This window comes from Rhodamnia argentea, chromosome 7 (genome assembly GCF_020921035.1).
Source record: "Rhodamnia argentea isolate NSW1041297 chromosome 7, ASM2092103v1, whole genome shotgun sequence".
Lineage (NCBI taxonomy): Eukaryota > Viridiplantae > Streptophyta > Magnoliopsida > Myrtales > Myrtaceae > Rhodamnia > Rhodamnia argentea.
This window is the reverse complement of record NC_063156.1, coordinates 10,286,266-10,296,072: the sequence shown is the minus strand read 5'-3', so window position 1 is coordinate 10,296,072 and position 9,807 is coordinate 10,286,266. Positions and strand designations below refer to the sequence as shown.

Sequence of the window (9,807 nt, the reverse complement as noted above, 5' to 3'; positions counted from 1 at the left end):
TGGTGGCTGAGGCTAGAGATGGCCAAAATGAACCGTGGGCCCGGAGCCGGCTTGTTGACCGGGCCCACGATTCCAACTCGGAACCGGAACCGGCTCTCAAGGGCCGGTTCCGGTTCCAATCCGGTTTTTTTTTTTTTTTTAAAAAAGAGGAGGCCTGGAAAAAAATAATCATTAAGCTTAGGAACTGGCGGTTCCGGTTCCACCTTTGTTAGAAACCAGAACCGGCCACCTTTAGCTGAGGTTGTCAATATTTTGTAATAAAATAACAAATTAAAATTAAATGATAATAATAATAAAATCAGACGAAAGCGACGTTCTCGGGAGCTTGGAATCATCTAGACGTCGTCGCGCTTCTTCTCTGACCCCTCTCTCTCTCTCTCTATCTCTCTCTCTCTCTCTGCGCATTTCGAGGTTGGACCGGCGAATTCCTCCGCACGAACAGAAGACTGAAGAGAGCAGTGAAGGGAAAAAGGTCCCACCTTTCGCTGTTTCGCTTCCTTCCATGGAATAGAAAATAGTCAGCTTGCGTGTCGCGCCTCGCTGCGTATATAAGAAAGCTGGTGCGAAGGGAGTCAAACAAGCTCGAGCAGTTCCACTTCGCTGTGAGGTTCGCCGGTTAGGGTTTTTCTTCTTTCCTTTTTTTCTCTTCTGTTTCCCCTCTGTCGATCATCGTTCCGCTCTCGAATCCTCCCTTCCCTATTATGGAGCGCCTCCTCGACTTGTAGGAATCGGCGGGCTCGGGGCTCCGGCTTTGAGGATTGGCGCTATTGAGCGGAATTCGAGGCTCGGGATGTGGAGCGGCGTATAGTAAGTTGGTGGGGTGCTCGACATGGTAATCGGGTTCTGAGGATGCCGAGCTTTGTTCCAGCGATACCGGCCTCCAATTCTATGTGAATTCCTCTCTCTCCTGAGCTGCTCTGGATTTCCTTATGGCTTTGTTGTGTTATGTTGATTGGTTTTTTGATTTGTCGACCGATCATTTCGTGAGTTTAATCTGCCTGAAAGTAGGTGAACGCGTGATTTAACCGTTAATGGCTTGGATGTTGGGTGGAGGTGAAAGTATTTTAGTTTTCAAGGCAGGAAAGCTTCGATTATCTAATAAAACTGTGCCTCAGTGCAGTAGGAGAGTTCCCAGAGGCTTTTACGGCACTGTTGGTACTTCTAGGGACCGAGGAACTGAGACTGTCCCTCCTGAATATGGCACAACTTTGCAGTTACCTAGGTTTATTGTCCCTGGTATTTGTGTTTTGGTCTGATTCAGTTTCGATGACAGAGTTTGTAAATCGAAATAATGCGAAATATTGCATATAAGAACTGATTTTGGCAAGCTTTGAATGGCAGGAATTTTGAGATGGTTAAATCTTATTACAAGGCCCTTAGTCATAGAGAAAACACTTGCTTGTCTTGGAAACGAAATATTGGAAAGCCAGTGTTCTATCTAGCTTTCATTCTTCAGCTATTTAGCATCCTAGGGGAAATTCGGACAAACGAAAACTTACAATGTTGGGGTCTCATTATGTCGATCAGTGTCGCATGTCTAGAAGGGGTACCAAAACTGTGAATTATCTTTTAATCCATTGTGAAGGGGCCTTTGCAGTGCAGTCTTCGTTTCTGATCAAAGCTAAAAGGGCCTTTTGGGACGCCAAGCTCTGTTAGGGAGAGTGGTTCAACAGGGTTAAGAATTTAAAATAAGACCTGAAGAATTTCTCACCGGAGTGAAATGGAATTTTTAAGGGATTGGAGTTTCCACTTGTCAATTATTGAGAAGATTCTCTCTAACTAGAAACTGTCAACAAAGAATTCATCAACATGATGGATACTATACATTTGATTTTCAGATTGGTGTTGGATTAGGATGTCATTTGACTTTTTCTCTTTCTTCTTTACCTGGGTTTTCTTTTCTGCTTCTTCTTTTAGACGCTTCTTGTATACGTGGGTAACATAACATTTTACTTTCCGATAAAACTCCATTGTTTACATAAGCAACAATAATAACCAAAAGAAATAGTGATTAATTTTGTCAAGTTGGAAATTTATTACAAGCTTCTTTCAATGGTCGTCAATATATAAATGCAACAAAATATGAGAGACTATGTCACAAAAGTTGACTTTTTGAGAAACGACGGCTTCTCATGTTTCCTTTCCCTGATATGGTTCGCATTTCCTGGTCTTGTCATTAAATTTCTTTTGTGTACACAGTTTTAGTGCAAAATTGGGATTAGTACTAATGATGCAATATGTCTTCCAGTGGTTCGGAGGGAAACATTGTCCAGTCTACTCAAAATACAGATTTTGGGTCGTTTGAGCATTCTCTTGGATTCCGCATAGAGGATGCCATCAACCTTAGCAGAGGTATGTATTTGGCCTCGTTCTCTTTTGATATATAATAATCTGAACTATATTTAGAACAGACGATGCCACCTCTCAATCTCACTTCTCTCGGTCACCATGTAGCTTTATGCTTATAAATCTGGAAAGAGTTGCAGCTCTGTCTCATTTTATCCAATGATGCTTTCTCATGAGTAACTCAGCCCCTAGTTCATCTGTTTATGGGCCTAACTGTTCTGTTTAACTTTTATTGGCTGTGTCTGCCACCAGATATTTGAGTTTCTCTTAACCTGTAATCACCCACCCCATACTCCAACCTCACTCTTGAATTGTCCTTAAGGGTGATCTACATTTTTTCCGTGAGACTATTAAGTGTTTTTTTTTTTTGGGTCGAAAGAGACTATTAGGGTTTGACCTGCAAAATTTCCGGCCAAATCTTGTTGACAAATTGGTAGGAAGTCATAGTGGAGAATGTATCTAACTTTCAATTGGTTTTACAGAAAGTGGTTTCTTTGTGGTAAAAAAAGGTGAAATTTTTTTCTGGATCTGCACTAACTATGATTCCCCTGTATGTTTTGCCTTTTGTATTGCTGGGAAGTTCTCAACTGACTGCCATGTGATATTTATCAGCAGATCCTGCCTTTAACCAGATAAAATCAAACGGTCGAGCACTTGGAACTGACATTCAAGTTCGTGCTGTTAATAAGGTCTCTTTACCTTTAAGCTTCTTGTTTTTCTTGTAGATTGTCAAATCAAAAGCTCTTAATCTCTTTGTTCTGGTGGTTTTCAGTCTGTTGTAGCCTCAGAAACAGATCAGTCTTCCACTGCTTTAGCCTCTCAGAGAATAGCTTTGCAAAAAGAGTCGCATCTAAATCTTGTTTCCATACCTGGTGCTCACTCTGAAAATTGGGGGGACTCAAATATGGCAGACACCAGTCCAAGGACCGAAACATCAACTGATGACACAGATGACAGAAATCAAATGGTATGTCTACCATTACTGTTTAGGATCTTTTCTTTCTGACATTTTCTTCGCGACACATATATACTTAGTTTATACTTAAAAGAAATGCTGCTTTATTTAGCTTTTTGGATGTGGAAAGCAACTGGGATAATTGATGTGTTCTTCTTGGAGCTTTTTTCTACAATTGGCTGTAGCTTGAAGCTTGAAGTACACTAAGTCTCCATTATTTCAGCAGCTTGAAGCAGGTCCATCAGCTGCTCTGGTAGCTTCCGACTCTAGTGGTAGATCAAAAGAAAAGGCTGTAGATCAGAAGGTATAAGCTCTAATCGAATTCTGATTCTGTGTTGGAGCCTTGTAATATAAATTTTTAATCAGCAGAGACTGTTTACAGACATTACGCAGACTTGCTCAAAATCGTGAAGCTGCAAGGAAAAGCCGACTAAGGAAAAAAGTAGGTATTGCGACTTCAGATTTTTCTTGTCCAGCTAGAGGGGAAATGCATTCTACTTGATTCTAGCATACTAGTTGTTTGTTTTCATACATAGTATTGTCAAATGGCCTCCTGATATTTACTCGAGAGCAGCCCTTTTCTTCCTCTTCGTGATAACTAACTCATTGTGTCCCAAAATTTGGCTTTTGAAAGTCACAGATTTTCTGACCAAAAAAAAAAAAGGAAATTTAAAATGTTTCTAGCACACGAGAAAGTTGGATGCTTCCAAGATTGAGTATGAGCTTTAAAGCCGAAACATATTACTGTGATCGTGGCATCAGTCAAATTTTTGGCTTGATCTTTAATCTTCTCAGGCTTTAATCATGTTGAAATTTTGCTCTTGTCCTTCATTCTCTTTTGCCTATCCTGTGCAGGCGTATGTACAACAACTAGAGAGTAGCCGTCTGAAATTAACCCAACTTGAACAAGAGCTCCAGAGAGCACGCCAGCAGGTTTATACTTTTTTCTTAGTTTGCTTTTTCATGCGTTATTTCTTTCGCCTCGTAATCTAATGTGTTTCTTCAAATGCAGGGAATATTCGTTTCAAGCTCTGGTGATCAGTCCCATTCCAACAGTGGAAATGGTATTTAAAAGTTTTCATGCATCTCTTTGTTTAGAGTGTTCCCCCTCCCCTCTAATCCTCCCTCCCTCCCTCCCTGGTTTTGACAGTGCTCATATTACGCCAAATTGATTCGTTATAACCTCTTAGTGAATTTGATATTTATATTATGTAGTTCTTGGTTTCCTCTGTGAGGATAAATCAGGGTGTTCATTTCTGTCTCCCCTTGTTTTTTCCCTTGGGTTGTCAGACAAGTTGGCAGGATCATAGTGTGTTGAAAAGTTCAACCCCATTCTTCTCCCTCCCTTCTTTTTCCCCTTTCCTCTCTTCTATCTCTGTGTCTGCGCCCGTTCGCACGTGTGATATTATATGCTGAATAATTTTTTTTTTCTCTTCACAAAGGAATATAGTCTTGTCTCGTGTAGCTGAAGGATATATTCCCCCATTGTGATCGTCTTGATTAGTGGGTGGTGGTTGAGTTGGTTTTATTGTTAGCAGATTGGATCATAATTGTTGAAATGTGTTACTTAACATTGCACTGGTCCACAGGTGCCATGGCTTTTGATGTAGAATATGCACGGTGGCTTGAGGAGCAGAGTAGGCATATAAACGAGCTGAGAAGTGCTGTAAATTCGCATGTGGGTGACACAGAACTCCGAATAATCGTTGACAATGTCACGACACACTTTGATGACATCTACAGACTGAAAGATACCGCAGCAAAAGCTGATGTTTTCCACATTTTGTCAGGAATGTGGAAGACTCCAGCAGAGCGGTGTTTCATGTGGATTGGTGGATTCCGTTCCTCTGAGCTTCTTAAGGTGGTACCTTCCATTCATGTACTAACTTCTGCAAAGATAACTGATCCATGAAGGCTTGATAATTTAAATGCAAATGGGAATGCCATCTCTTGTGGATTTCATTTAGAATTTCGGAAGTGCCTGATGATTAGAATGTTGTGAAACCGGAGGGGACTTGCAGTTCATCTGGGACTCAGTCACTGGTCCAGGCTTGTCACAAGTCAGAGTCAGCTTTAGTCAAAAACCTGATTGTCAAACCAGTTCCACTGTTAGACTGGTGAATGAAACCAATCGGAACCTGGTCGGCCCTCTGTTTGTGTCATGGGTCACAACAAGAAGTCGTGGATGGCTCGTTTTAGAGATTGTGGATCTTGGCTCGAGGCTTCCATGTGCTTGTTTTGAGCTGTTCTTATCGTGCCTATGTACCAAATGGGAAGAAGTAGCCATATGCTTCAAACCTTGAACTTCTTGTAACATCTCAGTGATGCTTTCCCTGCTGTACCTTTTGTGCCTGATGGGTGTACTCCTAAGCCTATTGTATTTGTACTTCTAATGATGTTATCTGATCTCTGGTGAGCTCCCACTTGAACAGTAATTCTCTTTCCTTCTTTTCACAAACACCTGACCAAGTACTTAGATTGTCCACTTTTGCAAAAATTGAACAATTCTGTGATTTCTCAGTCCTTGACCAGGATTAGTTGCAAAACCACTGCCATGAATATATGTTGTTTATCCAGGCAGAATTTAAAGAGTAACTGTATTGTCTTGAAAATTAGTTGGATGTATACCGCAGGGTTGTGACCCCTGGAGTTGTCTATTCTATTTGCCGCTGCTCTTGATTTTCCTATCTAGTTCTGTGTTGCTGGTACTTTCTTTCGACAAGAGTGTTCATTTTTTTCTGAATTCGGATGCTGTCTTTGTTGCAGCTTCTTATGAATCAGTTGGAGCCTCTGACAGACCAACAACTAATGGGCCTCTACAACCTACAGCAAACATCACAACAGGCTGAAGATGCTCTTTCTCAGGGTATGGAGGCATTGCAGCAATCTCTGGCTGAGACGCTGGCCAATAACCCACCTGGTTCAACTGAATCATCTGGTAATGTGGCAAATTACATGGGACAAATGGCCATGGCAATGGGGAAGCTGGGGACTTTGGAGGGCTTCCTTCGCCAGGTAAATGTGATTTTGTTTCAGCACCAACTGCTTGTGCTGGATTCTCCAATTGATTGTTGGTGAGTCATGTTGAGAAAAAACTCAACTTGGAACTGGAAAAATTTGGTGGGCTGTTTACGTTTCTTCATTCTCGAGTCTCGTCGATGTCAAGTTCAGCTAGAACCACATGAGGCTGGCAGCATCTTACCTGCATTTGTGTACTTTTGGATACTTTTGCTTGTTTGTTACTTTGCACGTTGTACTTTTAGGACGGAAGAAGTGCTTGAGGAGAGTATATAGAATTTTATTTCTTTAATGGCCAAACAAAGAAGTAGCTATAATTCTGTTCTGGATTTCGATCCGGTCTCAACTTACATAATTTTCTTTCCTTCCTCCTTCAATTAATGATTCATCTTCTCTTCTAGTTTGTCGCTCTCTCATTTAATTGTTCTCTTCAAACTTTTCTGACGTGTATGGACTATTCGTGCCTTGAATCCTTCGTAGAACAATCAAAAGGAGTAGGGATAGTTTGTGCTCATTGCTGTGCCTATTTTTTTAAGAAAGGCCATTTGCTTGTGTCTTTTTACCAGGCCGATAATCTGCGTCAGCAAACACTAATGCAGATGCACCGTATACTGACAACTCGGCAGTCAGCACGTGCTGTCCTCGCAATACACGATTACTTTTCGAGACTCCGGGCTCTCAGTTCTCTATGGCTCGCAAGGCCACGAGAATGACAGAAAATTGAGATTTTTGTCCTGACTGTGACTCCCTGTGGGCCGTTAAGTTGATGGAGGTGAAATCATTCCGCAGACAGCGAGTCCTTTGATTGAAAGTGCTCCCATCGTTGCCACTGCTGATCTCGAGAGGCGCTGTTTAACTCTAATTTGGGGTGAGCAAAGTCATGTGTCTGTAACAAAATCACGTGTTTGTTGTTGTAGCATTTTAGCTAGTGGTTGTATATTGTTGTAATGCCCCTTTAGGACACGGTTGAGCTGATAAACTATTCAGGTCGAATGTTCTTATTGATTAGAAACGATCCTATTTGGCAATGAATAAATGGAAGGTACCATTGTGATTTGTGAAGGTGAATAGATTTACATGTTCCGATGATGATGCTTCATTCGTTTTTGTGGTATGCTGTTCTATCCCAACATGGAAGCTGATTTCATTGGTCTAAGATAGAATGAGTGAATGAAATATTATCATAATTTCTGAATTTTGTATATAAATTTAAAGAAGGAAGATCCTTTTTAAAGGAATTGAATGGGACAAAGATTTCAATTGATGTTGGACGGGTTCTACGAGATGGTTTAATCTAGTAGGATTTTATGATGATTGATTTACGACCCAAAAAAACAAAAGAATTACAATTGATTAAATATTTGAATCCTAGATGTTGTTTAGGAAAAAGTTCGCTTACATTGATTGATCATCTTTCTCTTTGATTAAACTTGTCCCTAACGAGGTCTCGATGGGGGTTATTATCATTTAAACTTTAGGTGTGTCTAAAGTAACGTGAGCCTATAGCTGCATCAACACCAATGTAAAGCCGAAACTTGAATTTGGTAATCCACTCCGAAAACATCAATATACCCTTAACGTAAAATATTCTCTTCATGAGTAAAATGAGATCAGATGAAAATCTAATCTGCCGAGATAAGAGGGGAAGACTGTTTCTTTTGTTTTCTCGGTTGCCACTCCATGCACCAACATCATCGACCATCGATCGGAAACAGGGAAGCCGAAGCTGTGGATCAGAGTTTGCTATTAACTATCGACTACCCGGGAGAGTGAAACTATTCAGATTCATTAGTAAAATGCACATCGCACGCGTTTTTTCTAGTCAATCGATGATCGATTCTGGCACTGTTTAGGATCCGCGCAAAGCGCCAGCATCCTTCGCTAGGCCTAAGGAACCAATGGTCTGGCCACTTCAACGAAGTCGATCAAAGAATAGATCAAAACGGGTGGTCAGGAAGTGACACCATCTTGACTCGACCCGGCACTGGACCACCTTGGGCCGGTGCAGAAGCGAAATACATGTCTGCAGGTAGGAAGCAATGGCTCGAAATGTTGCAGGAGCTCTTGTATTCGGCCTGTCAGATCGAACCGGGGGGTGGGGAAGCAAGGCTCCTACAAAAATCATACATTCATCTGTTGATGTACATGCCAAGTTACGACTGTTTGGACCGTGGGGTTGCTAAGCTCTGCCGAAGTTGATGCCTTCAGAGAGCATTTTGCAGTGAACACTCGAGAGCTAATCCTCGTGTAGTTCACTTGATTTATTTTCTGATCTCGTTGCAGATCACATAGAATTGTGCAAAGCAGCCATGACGAGGACGAGATGGCATCTAAGATTTTTCCCTTCAGCTAACACGCCTGGTGAATACCAGGCATCACCCACACGGAACACGAGTAGTATGAAGAGTAATCCGGGCCGAAGTGAAATGCCTCGACACTGCCATCGGCCATATTTTAGACCCCCACATCTAGCGGTTCTTGCGGATCCGGATCATAAAGCCACCACTGCTCGATGCCATCTCCGGTGAAGTAAATGCAGTTGGGTTTGCAGTTCCCGAAACGGGACGCGCAAATGGACATGGAGTAGTGACCGCCATCGAAGATCGCGGTCGCCCAAGCCCTCCAACTTGGTCCATTCCTTCTCGTCGAAATCACACTTGTGCACTTCGAAACGAACAAGCTTGCGCCAGTAGTGCTAACTGCTTGCGCATTCGAGCTGCTGAACCATCAGAAGGTCTCCCCATGACTCGAGGAGGTACATGTGCTCCGATGCCCATAGGGGATTAGGAGGTGGCGTGACGTATGTAGCTCTTGGAGGAACGTCGTCATCCATCTCAAGGTGCACAAGATCTCCGATCCCACACAGCGCATAGGTCCGACCCGAGAAGCGCGCGGCATCTTTGAAACAAGAGAAGTTGCTGGCGCTCGCTGCGCCAACAAAAGTTTGGTCAGGGACAGTTGCTTTGTTGGATAGTCAATTGCCATGACCAAGAATGCATCAATTGCCCGGGAAGTTGACTCAAATGTGTTCTCCTTAATTACGACGACTATATATACGCACTTCGTACCAGTCTAAGGCTGTAGAAACCTGGGCATTTTGAGATTCCGGTAAACGAGGCAGATCGATCTTGATCCGAGTTAATGGGTTCAAGAGGTGGAGTCCGAGATCCGAGCAGACCGTCACGACCACCCCTAGAGATGTTCCCCAACACATCCGTCCTCAAGCTTCAGGTAAGTCGAGCCGATAAGTCTTGCCGTTGTGCAAGCCGAAGAAGTCTCTGGTCGCGCTGTCTTGGTCCTCGGACAGCATGAGCCACGGGATTGAGGAACAAGGAGCCCAACTCTTGTCGACGTAGACGGACTGCCATGAACGACAGACCGAGGAAAATGAAAGAACATCTTCAATGGCGGTCAGTGAGTTTGCAATCTGCAAGATGAGTCTCTGTGGAAGAAGGGACCAGTTGGCCATGTGGGTGTGTTGCAATGAG

The 9,807-nt window shown here is 42.6% G+C and overlaps 1 protein-coding gene across 5 annotated transcripts; it reads left to right on the top strand.

The window, feature by feature from the left end:
• Positions 1-373: 373 nt before the first annotated feature.
• On the top strand, positions 374-7,373 carry LOC115737727 (transcription factor TGA2.3-like). 5 transcript variants are annotated; one of them, XM_048282370.1, is made up of 12 exons: positions 374-615; positions 726-890; positions 2,249-2,352; positions 2,959-3,035; positions 3,119-3,313; positions 3,525-3,605; positions 3,684-3,743; positions 4,157-4,234; positions 4,314-4,365; positions 4,891-5,162; positions 6,068-6,316; positions 6,886-7,373. In XM_048282370.1, exons 2-12 carry the CDS (start codon positions 850-852, stop codon positions 7,030-7,032), a joined length of 1,356 nt encoding a protein of 451 aa, XP_048138327.1. In that variant the 5' UTR covers positions 374-615; positions 726-849; the 3' UTR covers positions 7,033-7,373. The 5 variants fall into 5 exon arrangements, with proteins under 5 accessions (XP_048138327.1, XP_030525888.1, XP_030525887.1 ...); XM_030670028.2 differs by lacking the exon at positions 374-615 and having other exon boundaries at positions 622-890; positions 2,962-3,035; positions 3,528-3,605; XM_030670027.2 differs by lacking the exon at positions 374-615 and having other exon boundaries at positions 622-890; positions 2,962-3,035.
• The last annotated feature ends 2,434 nt before the right edge of the window (positions 7,374-9,807 follow it).